This window comes from Acartia tonsa, chromosome 9 (genome assembly GCF_053477335.1).
Source record: "Acartia tonsa isolate MP-2025a chromosome 9, ASM5347733v1, whole genome shotgun sequence".
NCBI classification, from domain to species: Eukaryota; Metazoa; Arthropoda; class Copepoda; order Calanoida; family Acartiidae; genus Acartia; species Acartia tonsa.
The window spans coordinates 6,844,803-6,865,154 of record NC_137268.1 but is presented as its reverse complement, the minus strand read 5'-3'; the positions used below and the strand labels follow the sequence as shown (position 1 = coordinate 6,865,154).

Here is a 20,352-nt window from a genome sequence, read left to right as displayed (position 1 = left end):
AGAAAAATAGCATTAAAACATCCAAAAGAATTAACTTAAAAATTAATTAGCCATCCCAGGACCTATGTCAAGCTTCCCTTAAATGGAACTCAATCAGTTATGTAAAGAATTAATAAGAAATAACATATTTAGAATTATAAAAAAACAACTTTTATTGTACTATTTGATCTATAAGGGTTAAAACACAAGAAATACTAACTAACTTATTATTATGTGTGTCTACATTTTTAGTAGCGAAGCTACTCTATAATTCCGCCCGTCCGTCTTAGACAGAAATAGGGAAACGTGATTTTCTCGGCTCCTATAAAAGACAGAGAGCTGAAATTGTTAGGGATTAAATATGTTAACAGTCTTCATATTTTCACCAAGTTTCATTAAGATTCGTCAGTTGGTTGAAGTGCTAGATTGATTCCTACATTTTTAAGTTTGCATGGTTTTCTCAACTCATATTCAACATAGACGGCTGAAATTTTCAGGGATTAAATACTTATATATTCTGCATAACTTTATTAAGTTTTATCCAGATTTGCTTATTGGTTGGGGTGCTAGTTTGATTTCTAGATTTTTAGGTTTTCATGATTTTCTTTACTCCTAACTGAGATAGACGCATAAGGAAAAAGGATAAGAGGATGAATACTCACCCCTTTTCCATGGTAAAATACTACTTCCCCATCCCTAAATTTAGAAGCAGACGAAAATCAAAAGCCGCCCAGGGCTTTTTGTAAGTCAATCATAAATAATAATGTGAATAAAAAGAAAAGCGATATTTAGCAAACAGCCGTGGGCGGTCAGAATCAGCTGAATGTTCATTATGAAAAAAATTTCCCCCTTTTTAGAAATAGAAGGATTCATCTTTCATGAACAAATTCTTTTAAATAAAAATAAAATTCTATGTAATTTTTAATTAAAACATTAAAACGAAAATATCTAATCTAATATTCTTGCACTAAATATGGAAATAGTAAAAAGTAAAAAATATTTTTTTTTAATAATTTTTAATCCTGCCATTTGAAAAGTAGTGGAATAGCAATAAATTTTAGCGCGGCAACAGCGCTGAGTAGGCCTCTAGGCCCACTGCCAATTTTCGTCTTCTAGTTGCTTCGATTCCTCTCTTTTATTTTTTTCTCTATGGATAGACGGCTGATATTTTTAGGGATTAAATAAGTTCACAATTTACTTTTCCACACAAAGTTTCATTAAGATTTGCTGATTTGCTAAGGTGCTAGACCGATTCCTAGATTTTCTCGTTATAAATCATACAAGGTTTTGTGATTTTTTAGATTAACGGTTTTTTTTTATGAAACTGCAATAAAGTTAATTTTTTCCAGATATCCATCCATAATTTATGAGCTTCGCTACTCATGGATGTTGTCATCCTTGTTCTGTTATGAGAGGTAGGGAAACCACCAAAAATGTAAAACGACCTGATAAGTATAAGAAGTATGACAACATCCATAAAAGCGAAGCTCTGAATTAGAAGGACAAACAACCATTAACACTTGTTGTGTGCCAGAACTGAATAAACTGAATATTATTGCACATGTCTATACAAAATTATAAATAAATTTGTTGCAAATCTGATTAAATGCATGTTACTGTTTAAGGTCATTCTAGCGTTTTTAGGAATTGATTATAGAGATGCTTTGCTTATAACACTATACCTTGTTGTAATAGGAATCAGTATACTTAAAGTCAGATGAATCTGCTAATTTTAACATACAGAAGTTTGTTGTCAAAAAAGTAAAAAATCAGCAAGTACTGATTATAGAGTTGCTGCGATTTCAAAGTCGTACCTAACTGTTAAAGGATCCATCATGCAAAGTTTGAAATCGATAGGACAATTCTAACCTATTTAAATTAACGAAAAAAGCTAACTGTAACCGACCCTAATTATATAAAAGCTTCGCTTTTTAAAAGTAAAGCCCAAAACGATTATTCAGTGGTCGATCATGGAAAACTTTACTAAAATTAATAATAGATGGACAAGAACTAAAAGCTCATTTACATAAAAAGCAGTTATCGAGATTTTGTGTATTAGAAAAACACAAACTCTTAAATTAGGGTTAGAGTATACTTTATATTTAAAATTATATAATTTTCTTCATTTAAAAACAGTCTAAATTGTAAAAAAAATGATAAATCAAGATTTATATATACTTGTTTTTGAAATAAACATGTTATAAAAACAATAATAAAAGTGTTATTTTATCAGAGATTTATGTATTATGAATAAGATATTTTCAAGGAGTTGACAGCTGCATATTCATAATCTGAGGGCGGCTTAAGTTAAATTTGATATCTGTGGCTAAGGGTGGCAAGTAACAGGGTGTCTCTTTCTGTCTGTGTGTACTAAATGATCCCGATAACCGCTGAACTGATTTGATTCTCCTTTTCAGTGTAGATTCTCACATAGCTGGGAAGGTTTATAACTATTTTGGACAAAATAGCTTCAGGCCATTTACGTTAGAAAAATATCTTCAACTGTTAATACATAGGTGGTTTAAAATTGTGTTGATTTTACAAAAAAAGTGGTTGGTAGATTTTTTACAATTTTCAATATTATTGTACAATTTTTAGGTAAACTTAGGTTATTTTATATGACTAGAGGGCCGAGCGCTGCGGCCATGAACATTATTATCAGTATAGGATATTTTCCTACTGTCCGAGGCTGTTTGTCCTAAGGATATTTTGTCCTGAGGCTATTTTGTCCCGAGTCTATTTTGTCATGACGCTATTTTGTCCGACGCTATTATGTCCTAGGCTATATTGTTCAAGATCCGCAATAAGAAGAATCAATACAGGAACAAATATTTACCGTTATCCTTTATACCCTTATTTAAACAAAAATAATAAGGCTAATGAATACACTGTAAACAAAATATTATCATTTTTAATTATAGTCCATTTTTATCTTAAGATTTTTAAAACTTATAGCCTATACGAATAGCCTACATCTAAGATATTTTTTTTGTATTTGAAATAGTATATTTATTTATTATTAATATTTTAGATAGCATTAATATAACAAGGATGACAACATCCATAAAAGCGAGGCTCTGAAACGGTAGGACAAAAGGGCATTAACACTGTATAGTGTCAAAGCTGAATAATCAGTATATAAATGTATAGGAGTCGAAGAAAAATTGTAAGTAAATTTGTTGAAAAATTGCTTGATGCAGGGTAATGTTTATGGACATACTTACATTTTAGGACTTGATTATAGAGTTGCTTCGCTTATAATATTGTACTTTGTTGCCTTAGGAATCAGTATACCAAAAATCAAATCAATCGGATAATTCAATCATATAAAAATTTGTTGTTAAAAAAGTGAAAAAATCTACATGTTGAAAATGGACGTACGGACATTCTGGTAACGATTATAGAGATGCTACACTTTCTAAATTGTATCTATCTACTACAGGAATCATCAACATGTAAAATTTAAAATCGATAGGACAATGCTAACGTGCCTAAATTAACTAACAAAGTTATTCGTCACGGACGGACGGACGGACCGACCCTAATTATAGAAAAGCTTCGCTTTTAAAAATAAGTAGAGTGGTCCAAATGAAACTGAAGAGAAACTGTTACGCAAAAAAAATTTATATTTCACATGTGAATGTCTGTGACTCTGTAGGTTAGCCCTTTTCAATTTTTCGTCCTTAAAAATACTTTTAGTCAGAGATGAAACAAATTTTAGTCTATATTTCAGGCTCATTGGTGGTGGAGGGGGGAAAGGGAAAGGGAGGTTCTTATCCACCTACAATCAAATACAATAAGATAAAATCTGGTAGCATCACATAAGGTACCCTCAAAAGGAAATACTTTATTGTTATATTGGCTATTTGGTAGCCTCCAGGGTAAGAGTTAGGGGCGGCCTAAGCAACTATCTCCCTTATATCTAATTAATTTCATAGATAAGGGGGAGATTAATCATTGCTTAACTTGCAACTTGAGAGAAATACATTTACAGGACAAAACTTAAACCCAAAAATAATTGATTTTTAAAATGTACTGCTTTTTTTCAAAATAGTGAACAGGGCTAAGATAAGTTCAATGTGAAAAAGTGCACACACAAAATTAAGTTTTCATTAAAAGGAAAAATCAAAGTTGAGGAACATTTCTCATCTAGAAGCTGTAAGGTAAACATCTTTTTCTTGATTTCTTTTGCTGTTATTTTACCAACATAAGACTATAATTATAATGCTATTATACTAACTATCCATGACTCAATTTTAACTAACTGAAAAATAAATATCATAAATAGCCCAATAAGATGAAAAATTTTTTATAGATTATTTTATATTACTTTAAGTAAATGAGACGATGGAAGATTTTTTGGAATTAAATTTTTTCATATTCCATATTATATTATAATAGTTAACGTTTCGCGGATATTAAAATAAATATTATAACACTAAAACTGGTATTAAATTTATCACTTTCCATTTTATATTATTGGAAATACAATGCTATACATGATTTTTAAGTATGGGTAAGAACCTATTCTCATACAACGGATATCAAACGGTTTCAAAGTCATGCTGAAAAAAATTCTTGTCTAGAATGAGAGGGTTGTTAGTGTTTGTTTGCCTGGCGGCAGTAGCCTCTGCGGATAGGATGGGATCCTATCATGACATGAAGGTAATAGTTTGTTTTTTATTGTATCGTATTATAGACAGTTTCATGCGGACATCAAAGTGAAAACTTATTAAATTAAATTTTTTTTGTCATCTCAGAGGTTCCAAAGGCCCGAGCTGACAAAATTGGTATACTTTATAGTTTTTATTTTAATGATCGTGAAAAATTGTCTGTTGTACATTGCAATACATGATTTTTCAGAATATCCAGCAACAGGTTCTAATCCAGTGGATATTGAACGGTTTTGGAGCCCAACTGGGAAAAATTTTACTATTTTGTAATAATTTCTCTACTGGTATTAGGGATAGAAGGATAAAAAAAGCTTTTTCTGATCAATGAATGTAATCCTTATAATTGTCTGTTTACGATATTCAGAAGATTTTACTGTTTATAGAAATAACAATTTTTTTCCTGCTTTTGACAACGACCTCTAGATTTATTAAAATTTTGTCAGTCTGTCTAACATGTAATAGTAAAATTGTAATTTTCTTGTCTGCTGATAGAAATATAAAAATTTCTTGTGAAGATTTTCAACAAATGTTTAACTACTCTATTTATTAACTATAATGGAAGTTAGTTTTATGTCGTCTTCTATGTTAAATTATTTTAACTACATCTATACTACAAAATCCATCTGAAGCTTAAGATCTCAGTAACCACTGAACCGATTAGGCTTTACTCTTCAGGGAATATACCTAGTAGTCCTGTAATGGTTTTAAGCTATTTTCTTGATGGGTAGGACACCCCCAACCCCCCGGCCCCCCCAAAAAAAAACACACACAAAAAATTCTCCTCAATTCTATTTTTAAAATCAGTTTTAAATTAGTGGTTGCATATCCAATTTTTTTCTTTGAATTACCGTTTGGGGTAAAGCCCCTAGAGGCTAGGGGCGAAACCGCTAGTTTATATATATAGTAAGATCTGATGAAATTAACTATTTATTTCAGCTGAAATTTGACAGATACAATCTTCTCAGTGTCTGTTTTGGACCTAAAGTAACCTATGAATACTTTAAATCACTCAGGTAACTTTTGTAAAAAGTTTGCAATAATTTCAATACTCTACTAGAGGCTCAGCTCATAGCTTTTGTTTACCTAAGAGCTCACAATACCAACACTTATCCCATAGAATGAAAGATTAATCACTCAAGACTTTTTCAATATTTTATGTACATGCATAAATAATAGGTTGTATGATTTTAAGGGATGCCAATGAGAAATGTAAGACTGATGCAGTTGAAGTGGATGTTTTTAGCCTTGTTGACCCTCTTACTGCTGATGATGACTTAATTAACATGAGAGGTGAGATTACTATTATTATTGTGAATTATTCACACATAATTGATCATCTTCTTTTGAATGACATGGTGAATATAAGGGGTAATATTACTACTATATGATTGATCTTCTGATTTATGCCATAAAATAAACTGGAGAGGTAAGAAAGAATAACACAGGTATTGTAGATTATTTCAGCATATAGTTGAACCCATAATTATGCACTAGTGTTTATAGTAAAAAAAAATGGTAGAACTTTCCCATTTTAGACCCCAAAGACACAGTGTCATAAACAAAGACTTTAAAAATAGTTCCTACTGCAGCTACATCAGGTGCACAACATACATTGTTAGAGTAGGGGAAATGCATTAGCCTATAAAAGGTACATTTCATTAACACGCACAGTTGGGACAAAGGTTCTGTAAACAAATGGTTGGTTGCTGGATGTTATTTAACCAAATATTTTGGGTGTTAGAGTATCGCATCCTTTACAAGCGGATGATGCTCTGTTTTCTTTAGATGATCACTCTTATAACAATTTTTTAATTAATTTTCTGAAAAATTAACCCTTTTTTTGCTCGAAAAAGAATTCAAATTTGACAAAAAAAATGATGCTTTAGTCACAATTTAATTTGTTGCTTTTAAAATTTAAAAGGAAAATTCATTCAGGTCTTCTGGGTATGCCTGAAATGGGAAGATTCTCCAGAAACAAGAGAGATGTTTCAGGTAAAGAAATTAGTACTTCTGATTGTAAAACATGATAAGACACATAGTAAAGCAAGTTTGCAAGATCATTCAGTTTTATAGTAAAAATTACATCTTTAACAACGCAGAACAAGTAAATAAATTGTATTAAATAATAAAACTGTATAAAGAATTTTGAAAAAAACAATTAAAAATCCAGTTTGGATTTTGTCTATTCATAATGATATTATGGAAAACAGTAAAGTTGACAGCTGCTGTTGTACCTTTAGATGTTAGAATCAGTTGATATTAAGTACCATGTAAAACATTTAGATTGGCACATAATTTTGACTACCCTATATCTTTAATAGGAGCAGATCCAAAGTGAGGGAAAGTTATTAATTGTGTAGCCAATTAGTATGTTCATTGTGATGCTAATAATTCTGTTTAGAATTCAAAGATATAGTTGATGAGCACAAATCTGTTACAAATGCAAAGATGGGAAGATTATCCTGTGTACTGAAGAAGATGGGGGTTCTTGATCAAGATAATAACATTAAGTGTAAGTAAATCCACGATCATGGCTCAGCACATAGCGCATCCAATCGTCACCATGGAGATGATAGGTTTGAATCTTGGGCCAACACCGTGTCATAACTAAAAACTTTAAAAATGGTTCCTACTGCTGCTATGTCAGGTGCAGGACAGTATGGAAATATGTAACTGGTGGACCATTAATGAGATTTCTAGACTCACATCATATTAAAGAAAATATCAACATAAGAATGACTCATGGATTTTGTTTTAACATTTCTATCTAGGAAAATGTAGTTTTTATCTTATTCAAACTAATTGTAAAATCTTATTCTATGATCGAACCTAGGCAATATTTATAATATTTAAATAATATTTCATCTTAGTGTGGACATTTGAAGTTATGAAGGCAAAGATGGCTGATACTCCAATTGGAAAGGATGATGAGGCTTTAAGAAGAATAGAATCCATGGTTTCTGACTGCAAAGACATCTCAGAAGGTAATTCTAGTACAATCATTTAAATAATAGTGTCATCTTAATGCTGCGGCTAGAGAGTTTTTTTTCAGGGGGGGGGGGAGGGGTAACAAAATTTTCAAAATTGAAAAAAAATCTTAAGAGGATTATACACCAGAAAAAGGCATGAATATATAAAAGCAGCGTTGCGGAGCCATTTGATTTTAGTGCGGCTCCAGCTCTGAGGAGCCGTCTGTGATGATGGCGGCTCCAGCTCTGGCTCCGACCTAAAATCAAGAAAAGCTCGACATATTTTTTCCCCCATAAAAAAAATATTTTTTATTTTTGACTTTTGAAAGTTTTAAAAGTTCAATTTTTGATAAAAATGGACTTGAAAAACTTTAAAAGGGCATTTGCACATGACAAAACAGAGTTACCAAATTATAATTTATCTAGGCCGGAGCCGTATTTTAACGAAAATTACGGCTCTGGCAAAATATAGCGGCTCCACGGCTCCCGGCTCCGGCTCTGCAACACTGTATAAAAGTGAGGAAATTCAATAGGCTTTTTATACAAACCAATTTGTGTGTAATTGGTGTAATAGTTATTTTATACATATTGAAATTATTTCAGCCTGGCCCCAGAAAAATCTTGATAGAAATCCTTTGATGAAAGTTTTTGGAAGGAAGAGAGTCTTTTTTGAGTGCAGAGATAGAGGTCTTGTTGAGGTTTGCTACAAGTGGCAATTCTATGAGGTAAATTTATATCTACCATCATTAATATCAACCTATCAGAAAATTCTTATAATTAAGTATCTATCATTCAAAAATTATTATTAGTTTTTAATCTGTCTTATAATCAAACATTTAAGGTCAAATGAGCTTTGAGCTTCTTTTTCCAACCCACCCTTTACCTAATCAATATGGCCAAATTTATCTGACTATCACAGTACAACAAAATCATCAATCAATTTAACTAATCAAGCAATCTGTCTAGGCCATGAAGAATGCCTATGGCATTGACACTGCTACTGATGACATTGGCCTGTATGGAGACAAGTTTGATAAAGCCAAGGCTGCATACCTTCATGCCTTTGAGCACATGGATGAAGCTTCAAAGTATGTGATTGACTTCTTCTGGAGTCCTGAGAGAGAATAAGATAGAATCAAATAGAGTTTTCATATTAAAAATTACTTAACTCTAATATAATTCAACAAATTTTTTAATGTAACTATTGTGATTCATGTTAATGCTTTAAGGAACAATACATTTTGCAATTAAATGATGTTATTTTTCTCCATTTAACTTGAAAATTTTAATTGTTATTTGAAAATTATATCTATAATACAAAGTAGAACGATGTCTGTCTGTTTGTTTGTGTGTTTGTCTGTTTGTTTGTAGCAAAGGATCTCGCTAACCGCTGAACCGATTGGGTTCTCCTTTACAGGGTAGCTTCTCATAGTTCCCGGGAAGGTTTATAACTTTTTTCTTGGGGGGTGGGACACCCCTAACCCCCCCAAAAAAAGGAAAAATACCCCCCCCAAAAAAAATTTTTTTTTCTTCTTTTTTATTTTAAATCTAAAATACGAAAAATTGGTTTGATCAAACCTCTTGGGGCAAAGCCCCTAGAGGCTAGGGGCGAAGCCGCTAGTATTATTATAAAACATTATAACATTATAAAACATATATATTATTTCTTTCATTTAATAAAGCTATACAAAGTGAACAAATACATAATACATAAATATACATACTGTACAGTGGGACAAACATAGGAAAATAGTATAGTTTTGTAGGGTGCGCTGCAGGCTAAAAGCTTATCAATAATAGTTTTCAATGTATGGAATCAAACAATTGAATAAAATCTATTTAATTATGCTTCCTACATTGATTTATAGACAAAATATATGATATAGATTTATGTACAATTTACAGAAAAGGTTCAGAGTTCTAAAAATTCCATCATGTTTCTAAAAAGTTGATAATTGAGATCTTTAACCAAAAAGATGTCCTTGGTTCATAAAATATCAAAAATTCCTTTTGTAGGAAAATTCTATGATATTTCTAAATTAAAGTAAATAAAATGATAATGAATGATAATTATAATAATTTTAGTAGAAAGGAACTTAATGGTAAATTAGTACACTATAATTTTCTTTCGTTAAATTGATTATTGCTGTCAACTGCACATTTAGTTTGTGTTATTGGATAATGGTGTTCCTACAAAATTAATGTTGGGCTAGTGTAGGGCAAACAGAATAAAATATATGCTACCTAGGATCTGCTTATAGTCAAATTGTTAAAGTTGCATGGAGGACTTAACTGCCAACTCAGGAAATTGACTGACAGACTGGAGTAGAGCCGACCAGCACTGACAAAAATAAGTATTTGTCATCAGATTTATTATCAAATATAATAATGATGTAGGACACCACTAAAATAACACAACAAGAATCAGTCAAATTATATTTTACATTATATGTAACTGCTACTAAAATTTGAATTATTAAAAATAAATTTTACTACTTTAATTCAAAACTACGTGGTAAAAAAAGTTCTGATCATTGAAAATATAAGCTTTTTTGGATTTACCTTTTTTTCATAGAATAGAATCAAGTATTGAACTGTAAAACTAATCGCTTAATGCACTGAAACCAATCATTTTACATATTTTTCAATAATAATGAATGGGGAAGGGTTTAAATAACATAACATAATAAACGCAGTTCACTATCAAGCACTATACATCCCTTTCTTCCACAAATTTTGAAATTCTCTCTGAGACGTAGGTCCAGTTCCCCAAGCATGATCAACAATTAAATGTTTCAGCCAAACATAAAAAAAACACATTCGCACGTACAAAAAAAAACCAATTCTTTCCTGTCTACCAATGTATTTTTTCAATTACACATATGTTTATATTATATCTATCTAAAATACTAAGTAGAACGATGTCTGTCTGTCTATTTGTATGTTTGTAGCGAAGGATCTCGCTAACCGCTGAACCAATTGGGTTCTCCTTTACAGGGTAGCTTCTCAAAGGTCCCCGGAAGGTTTTCTTGGGAAGTTGGACACCCTCAACAACCCCAAAAAATTAAAAATACCCCACCCCTTTTAAAGCTTTTAAAGCTGAAATACCAAAAATTTGTTTGATCAAACCTCTTGGGGCCAAGCACCTAGAGGCTAAGGGCGAAGCCGCTGGTATTTATATACACCAATCTCCTTTTGAATTATGCTTTAGGTCTTGCAAACTGTGTAACTCATTTGTGCTCTACTAGGACTTTGTTGTTTTGAATGTAGTTTCACCAATAAAATAAAAAAAAGCTTAGTATAAGAATGCAAGCAACAAGTAAAAGCTGTAAAAGTGTCTGTAAGGAAAATTAAGTTATTCTGGTAAAAGTATATTATTAATTCATTTTTGTTAAAATTGTTAAAATAAGCTGAATCCTACATCTTTTAAAGGGGAGCCTGAGAGTTGGGGTATACATATTTCTTTACATCTGTCTAAGGCTAAGGTAACTCAACTTCTAGGCTAGCCTATCCCATTATATAAAGTAGTAAGGTTTTTTGTCTGAAGCTTAAGTTTTCAAAAACTAGTAAACTGATTGAGTTCTCCTTTTTAAGGAAAGTCCACATAGGTCTACGCTGGTCCTAGATTTTTTTTCTATACCCTTCTTATCCCTTTTTTATAAATAGCACTTAGATGCTAGAGGCACAACCGATTGTTCTTATAATACAGTAACAGAATTTCTGTTTGTCTGTCTTTCTGTTTATACCAAAGCTTCTCATAGGTTTTTGGAAGGTTTAACTATTTTTAGAGTGGGTACAACCACCCCCCTCCCAAGATAAATCAACCATAGAAACAAAATAGCCCCCCAATTTTTTTTTCTAAAATCTAAAATTAAAAATGGAGGATGGTCAACCTTTCTCTGCTCCCCTCTAAACATTTTTTAAAAATCTGAAGAAAAAAAATTGTGTTTTTGGATTAAAATCTCCCCTTATCAAGTTCCCCTAGAGGCCTCTAAGGGGTGTAGCTGCTCGTATATTTAATAAAATTTGGCCCAATGATTATGGAGGCAATAGTGCTGCAATTCAAAATACAGTTTATGTTTAGCAATATATGTTATTTTCTCATAATTCTGCACTTGGTTTACATTGGTGCACTTATGATTGTTAAGCATAAATATATCAATCAGTAAATTTTATGTAGTAAGGAATTTTTAAACTTTGGATAAAACCTTTCATGATTTAGGTTTCAGAAATTCTGTATCATTTCCAATAATGAACATAAATGCATCCTGTGGCAAATCTATACCAAGGACTACAGTCCAAGTTCTTGCTTTTGCAATCTTTATATTTCAAATGCAGAACTCTGTCAAAAAGTTTGTTGAGAAACCTATTGTACAAATTTCATCAACTAAAGACATTGATGATATTAAGATGCCTATTATTTATGTCTGTCAGGATTCTCAGTTTGATTATGAAATGTCAAAATCCTATGGATATGAATGGATAGAAAACTACTTTAGTGGTATATTGTCAGGTTCATCCAAAATTTCATTTAGTGGCAAACATGATAATGTAACATTCTGGGATCTTTTTCACAAACTATATATACATGATACATCAAGTTTTAATGCAGAGAACTACAATCCAGAGGATTCAGACATATATGAATGGAAAAAGCTGAGTGCTGTAAAAGTTGCTATCAATCCTTATGGTTACTGTATGAAACTCAACCAATCAAGAGGTAGTACATATTTTTCATCAACTCAGAAATCTATTTTTCTAATTGTTGACCCTCAGGCTGACAACCAAATGCAAATATCACACCTGGAAAATGGTTACGGGGAGCTTGGACCAACAGCAAATGGAAAGTATGATTACTTTTCTTATGATATGGATTTAAGCTTGTATGACTCAAGTATTTTGGTTGATCAAACATGCACTGATTATGATGCTACTGGTTATACAGATTGTCTTTTCAAGGTCATGGAAGAAAGACTTCTAAAATGGTATGGGTGTCTTATTCCTATGTTTGCGTACAATGAAAGTCTACTTTGTGATAAAAATAAAGAAATTCTTGTAACCAATGAATCAAGAAAAGAAATTATGCAAGAGTTTAATAGATTAGCTATTGGTCAGGAATTTAAATCATTTGAATCCTGCCTCCCACCATGTGTAACAATGAGAATTAAACTTAAGCAACTCAAGCATGTATCTAACAATCCAAATGCTGCAGGAGTAAGAATTGATATGAACAAGAAAACTGTAAATGTTTACATTCTTGCAATATCTTATGATGTGTTTAATCTTGTTGTGGATTTGGGAAGTGCTCTTGGTCTCTGGTTTGGTCTCAGTGCTATCAGCATTTATGATACTATCATAGAAGTCTTTGTAGCTATCTACAAGAAGCATTAAAATCCTAAAACAATCAATGTTTTATTTTTGTTATTGTAGAATATAGTAAGTGAAATTGATTTTTAACTAAGCTTTATACCAACAATGTATCTAATTATTTTTAATGTTGTTGTAATAATTTTCCTAAATGGAATATTTTTTCTATTCTTAATCTTTTTAAAATCTTTATTTGTCCACAAATATTAAATATGTGAATATACTGGTATAATTTTATTAAGAAGTAATTGTATGATATAAACTTTTTTTTATGAAATTATATTATCAAGTTGATTGTAAGGTATGATTATAATCATTACTTTTAATATATTTGATTACACAATTATGCTAATGAAACTTATATTATGTTAACACCTTTTTAGTCAAAATTATTAGATTTGTTATGAAATTTAATTAAGCAATAATTGTTATGTATCTAGAAATTTTAAATTAATTTCACCAAAATCTTAAAGCTGTAAAACTAATTTAATGTGGTTTTTGCATATCATCATTTCATCGTTATAGTCAATTAAAACTTTGTAGTATTACTAAAGCACAGTTTGTACCTTTTATTTTTTTAAATACCATTTTTAATATCTGCATGAATGTATTTTGCGGTATATATTTAGACATTTGTTCAAAAAATAAAAAAAAAACTGTTCAACTTCATCAATTAAATTGTCAAGACAAAATATAAAATTTCAATAGAATAAACCTTCGTATGTATCTTCATTATGATATATTTTGATTAAATATATGAACAAGTTACATATATGTCACATATTATCCAAGGCTCATACTATATATTTTATTTTATTGATTTTTCTTGAGATTTTATTTCTATTCAAGGTTAAGATTTTGATGTTCAACTTTGTTGAGGATCTATTCTCTTTTCATTCTATTCATGAAGATTAAACTCTAACCCATACAGATCGGGGGAGGGGGCTAAATTAGTCGGTTAGGTAGCCCAAAAATTATAAAAAAAATCTAAATAAATCTTAATTTCTACATTATGACTTTTGTGTATAAGGTAAAGACCTAGATTTATTTTTTTGGTGAATGCTTTGATATCAATGAACATCTGAGAAAGGTGGTGTTATGACCGTTTGCTAAACTGCATAAATACAGAATAATCTATAAGGATTATAGTTATATATTTAGGACTTGATCATAGAGATGCTCCGCTTATAACATTATTCTTTGTTGTCCTAGAAATCAGTATTCCAAAAATTAGATAAATAGGGTAATTATATCACAAATGCATTTTTTGTCAAAAAGTAATAAAAAAATATGTTTCAAATACAAACTATTACAGGATTTTTTATAATTATAATTGAAAATGGGCTTTAAAATGCCTCTAGGGGCGTATCCGCTAGTTATGATTAAACAATGATCAGAAACAAATTATTGTGTTATGCACTTTAGTAAAAATCATGTAAAACATAAAGAATATTATATTGGACAAAATAAAGTTGAACATTTTTATTGAGTTCAAAGGTTTTTTTTGTCAATGTTTTTTTCTCAAATCTTGCCTTGTGAATCAGTATACCAAAAAACAGATCAATCGGATATTTAGATCACATAAAAATTTGTTGTTAAAAAAGTTAAAATCAACATGTTTAAAATGGACCTTCAGAGCTGGATCTTTAAATTGTTTTAGAGGTGCGCTGAATCGGGGCGATTCAAAGGTGAACCGGAGGTGCGCTGATGGTGCGCCACAGCTACTGCTATAAAACATGGATTTTTAAAAGGTTTTCGGTGCGGTGTTGCTAGATCGCTGCAACACTTAATAAAATATCGATCCGCACCAGTACAACTTTATTACTTAAGTCTTGTCAGTACAGTATTTTATATAAAATGCGGTGTCAGTACGGTATTTTATATAAAACAATATATAATTCATTTTAAAAATAACTATAAAAATGTTTTCATGATAGTTTTGCAATAAAATATTAAAGTAATTAAAAAGAATATATTTTTTTATTAAATAAATCACCCCGGAATGGCGCACCAATGGTAGTCACTGAGTACCATTGGCGCGCTGGTACCGCGCCACTGGCTGCGCCAATTCGCCCCATGCCATTTCAATTTAAAGATTGGTATTAATAATCTGATGGTGCGCTGAAATGAATCGCCCCGGTTCAGCGCACCTATAAACGATTTAAAGATCCAGCTCAGGTAATGATTATAGAGTTGCTACGCTTTCTAAATCGTTCCTAACTACTACAGGAGTCACCATACAAAGTTTGAAATAGATAGGAGAGTTATAACAAGCCTAAATTAACGAAAAAAGCTAACAGTTCCGTACGGACGGTTCGACCCTAATTATAAAAAAGCTTCGCTTTTAAAAATGAAATACATGATAAACTTCTGCAGACAGCTGTTTTGTTTATGTAAAAGATTTTATACAAGTACCAAAATGTCTGTATATCTGTCTGTAGCTTAAGATCCTTTTAACCGCTGAACCGATATGGTTTCTCATTTGTCACCCCTCATGTTGGATAAATCACATTCCTCTTTCCTAGCGTTAGTGTTTTTAAAGACTCAAATAGGGGGTAACTCCCTTCAATTTTTAAGAATACGTTAGAATAAATCCCTCAAAACCCTAATTTAACCCCCCCACAAAATAGATTGATCGTCCTTGATTGTTTGTATCCCCAACCTCCCGTAGGAGCCGATCCATTTAAGGTGGTACCAGTCCTATTACTTTTTACTTGTCCTTTAATTCCTGACACGGTCAGACATATCATTAAATCAATTAATCAGACTCAGGACAAATAATCAACGAGTAAGGTATACGCAAAGACTTTATATACTTCATTTTCATAGCAGCAAAGCTGCTCTACAATTTACCTGTTTGTCTGTTAGTTGGTCTGTAACGTACAGCTGGCCTGGACAACATGCCTTGTTCTTCTGCTGAACAAATTTAAAAGCCGAATTTTTTTTTACTATACAATTATCTTCTCTAAAAGTAATTAATAAAAGAGCAATTGTACATAATTTTTTTTTAGCTTTCCCCTTGTCCCTGATTACACACACACACACTCACTCTCTCTCACACATACACACACACAAAACAAACCCTCTGGGAGAAATAAAACACAGCACAAATTCTCCGGTAGATTTCTCCGATGTGAGAGAGAAAGAGAGAGAGTGAGAGAGAGAGAGACAGAGAGACAGAGAGAGAGAGAGACAGAGAGAGAGAGTGTGAGAGAGAGAGAGAGAGAGAGAGAGAGAGAGAGAGTGAGAGAGAGAGAGAGAAAGAAGGAAAAAGTAAGAGAGAGACTAAAGGAAAGAGAAATCGTCGAACGTCTTTGCTTCGTGTACATACAATAAAGACAATGTTACATGTTAGCAAAATAAATTTGAAACTTTTCATTATTTTTTAAATTCTTTTAAGTGTACTTCAACTAGCATATCATCAGATGTATATACATATAAGTACCTGTACAACTTTTCCAAGGACCTTTTTCGTCTCCTAACAAATTGTTTTCTGCTACTTGGCTGTGTTAATATTCCCGACACTATTCATATTGGTTGGTTTTCAAAGACTCATTTGATAGTCAGCACAAGGTTCTTGGGATGGGACATACAGTAATTTAACCCCTTTCCCCTTAAGTGTTTTACACTAATACCTTATCAACTATACTATTTATCAACATTCAAAACATAGGTGAAAAAATTCCCATTTTTTAAACTGAAACTACTAATTTTATGCATATAAGAAGTTAAATTTTGGTTGCTGCGCTAATTAATGATGATATTTGTCCATGATAATTTAAGATTTCGTTTTTATACTATTTTGCTATACTGTGACACAAAAAATGTAGTTTTTCAGCAACACATTACACACGTTTTGTTTTCTTTCTGACTCTGTGTTTTACACACTTTTAGTCTCAGTATTCTAGGTGCAGAATAAAAGTGATGTTAAATTAACTTGTAAAATCTTTTTATAAATGAAATTTAAGTTCTTTCATAAGTTATTTAAGAAGCGTAGCTTCCCTAAAAGTAAGAATAAACAAAGGTTAATGCTACATTTTAAAATCCACTTAAAATAGACGGTCAAGCTTATAAAAAAGACAAATAATCTACTTATCTGTTTAAAGAGTTTTTATATTTTATATTATTAGTTGTTGATTTTTAGTTTAGTTACTTGTGGATTAATATTTGTTGCAAGGCCTTTAAAACCTAAAAATGCTTCTTTAAGTTTCAGACATTGGTGATCTCGCCTCCAATCAATCTTCAACAAGCAGTGAATCAGACAGATAAAAATTCATAAATTGTAGAGTAGCTTCGCTATTATAAGACTAGATAATGATTGTTTTATGTGCATGGTCATACTTTTTAAACGCACAGTTTTTATACATTTATGCTAGATCATGTGTGTATTTTTTCGTACGTCTGTCCGTGACGGATAGCTCTGATCTTTATTTTAGACATGCTGGGATTGTCATGTTGATTTAAAACTGTGCTTGGTGATTCCTGAAACATTTAGGCACAAAACATAACTCCATAACCTTTTATTTTTTATGTTTACTAGCGGCTGTGCCCCTAGCATCTAGGGCTTTGTATTTCAAGAGCTAGGAAATGGCAAAAAATGGCCTAAAACCATCCCAAGACATAAATCCGGAAATAAAATAGCCTAAAACCATCATGGGATATATTCAAAGATTCCTTGAAAAGGAGAACTAAATCGGTTCAGTAGTTAGTGAGATCCTTCGTTACAGAGAAATAAAAGCTTATTACTTTATATAATAGGAAAAGCGGCTTCGCCCCTAGTCTCTAGGGGCTTTGCCCCAAGAGGTTTAATCAACCATTTTTTGTGTATTTAGATTTAAAAAGAAAAAGTAAAAAAAAATTTTTGTGGGGGGTATTTTTCATTTTTTGTGGGGGTTGGGAGTGTCACACCCACCAAGAAAATATCTTAAAACCATCCAAGGACCAGTAGGTATATTCCCTAAAGAGTAGAGCCCAATCGGTTCAGTGGTTACTAAGATCTTTAGCTTCAGACAGACAGACAGACATCGTACTACTTTGTATTAAAGATTAATGTTGATTAATTTTTTTCATCAATATAAATTTCTCAGAGATGTGTTTATCAAGATTTTGTAATGGTGCCTCTTGAGACGATTTGTTGTGGTTTGTTGAGCTACGCCTTTTTGAAAGTTGTCATCCTTGGATTTTGCAACGTATCCCATGCTAAAAGTTTTGCAAAAGTTGTTCCGATTCTAACCCAGAGTATTAGACCAGAGCTTTATTTAGAATCTTAATTAGAATTTTTTAAAAAGCTAGTGACTTGTACTTGCTATCTAAAATTCGTATCATACTGAAATAAAATTAGGTTTTAATAGCTTGCAAAACTTCTTAGATAAAGAATAATGTTTAAGGACATTTCTAGGACTTGATTATAGAGATGCCTTGCTTATAATATTGTACCTAATTATAATAGGAATGTGTAAAAATCAGATCAATCGGATGATTACATAAAATCAAAAAATTTTATTAAAAAAGTTAAAACCAACATGTGTTAAATGGACGTACGGACATTCTGACAACGATTATGGAGTTGCTACGCTTTCTAAGTCATGCCTAACTACTACAGAAATCATCATACAAAGATTGACATCGATAGGACAATTCTAACATGCCTAAATTAACGAAAAAAGCTATCCGTTACGGACGTACGGACGGACCGACCATAATTATAGAAAAGCTTCGCTGTTAAAAACTATACAAGCAAAATAATGGACTGGTCTACAATACATAATATTGCAACTTTTAACAAGCTAAAATATTCTCTTTTATCAACTTTCAATTCTAGAGAAATCAAATTTAGTCTGGGTTCCCACAAAACTAGAATATTATTTAGAGCTAAAGGGCTAAATTTTTTTGTGCAAGTCCCATGTTTGATAATGAATATCCGACCTTTTATAAGTCTAAGTCAATTTTCGCTTCCTTCACCATTTTATTGAACACAGTAATAGTGTCTGACTGATTATGACGTAACAAAAAAAATAGCCAATGAGAGGCCGTTATTGACCAATGGTAAAATTTAAAGTGGCCTCTCATTGGCTAATTTTTTTGTTACGTCATAATCAGTCAGACACTATTACTGTGTTCCATTTTATTTAACAACCTTTGTTTTTAGGTCTTTTTTTACTTAAAAATTTCAAACGGCTATAATTTTCTTATTTTTGAAGCTAGAAGAACATTTTTTTTTCAAAAAAATTTTTATCTTTATGTAAATTTACATTAGAAATATCAAAATATAAATTTCAGCGGCCGTAGCTGTACTTGGCAGCTGCCAGCCGCCGCAGTCGGCGGGAAAACGGGTGCGGGTCTTTATGAAATTTTAATACGTTATGTAGACATGCCAGAAAAGCTTAAGTTTAAAATTTAAAGTTAAAAATTGCGGCCACAGGAGCCTTTTAAAGATTTCTGGAGACCTGGAGGAAGTGAAAGTGACTTTAACACCTGTATTTCATATAAGGATGTACTACAAGAGGATATTTTAGTATTTTGTTATGATAAAATGCTTTGCTTTTGTCAAAAAATATGTTTTAGTTATAAAAGGAAATTTTTTTGGGGATGGGTATTTTTCATTATAGACGACAGACTTTTTAGTATTAGAGATAAATTCTTCAATTAACGTTTGATAACTCTTTTTTAATTATTTCGTTTTATAGAATCTTCTTAATTATTTTATTTGATTCTTAGATATACACGCTTTTTTAAATATCTATGAGTATATGTTTAAATTTAGTGGCTACGCCCCTAGTTGGGTGGTCGTATCCTCCCCAAAAATAGTTATAAACCTTCCTGGGACTTTGAACTTTTAAGAATTTTTTCATCCTTGTTTTATGGCTTATATACTTGAGTTTCTGAACATGATAATGAACATGAATGCAGTTTCGACCAACTTGGAAAGTTTCTACAAAGTTCTTAAAACCTTTAGCATTTCCATTTGTTTTCTACTGACCTTTCTCTTATAACCCCTTCCGATTATGACCTTGGCAATTTTCTCTTTTTTTATCTGGAAGATTGTCATTAATTTAAAATGTTATTTTGACATGCAATTAAAATTAAGAGTAGTTGTTTATCGCATCGTATTATGGACAGCATTCCGCTGATATTCAAATGAAAAATCATGAGATTAAATCCAGTTTTGTTATCGCCGAGGGGCCAAAGACCCCGGCTAGAAAAACAGGTATTAATTTTATGATTTTATGAAAATTGTCTGAAATATGATGCTGTAATGATTTTTTATTATAGCGGTTTCGAAACCATAGTTCAAGTTTTGCAAAGAGGTCTATATCAGTTATATAGGATTATGCAAACTTTTGTGCAAATAACTAAACCTACCA

At 31.5% G+C, this 20,352-nt stretch overlaps 1 protein-coding gene across 1 annotated transcript; it reads left to right on the top strand.

Moving 5' to 3' along the window:
• Positions 1-4,011: 4,011 nt before the first annotated feature.
• On the top strand, positions 4,012-8,873 carry LOC145328097 (uncharacterized). Its single transcript, XM_080171668.1, has 9 exons — positions 4,012-4,142; positions 4,566-4,644; positions 5,589-5,665; positions 5,845-5,942; positions 6,588-6,644; positions 7,054-7,164; positions 7,523-7,636; positions 8,225-8,346; positions 8,588-8,873. The coding sequence occupies exons 2-9, from the start codon at positions 4,567-4,569 to the stop codon at positions 8,747-8,749; spliced, it is 819 nt and encodes a 272-aa protein (XP_080027794.1). The 5' UTR covers positions 4,012-4,142; position 4,566; the 3' UTR covers positions 8,750-8,873.
• The last annotated feature ends 11,479 nt before the right edge of the window (positions 8,874-20,352 follow it).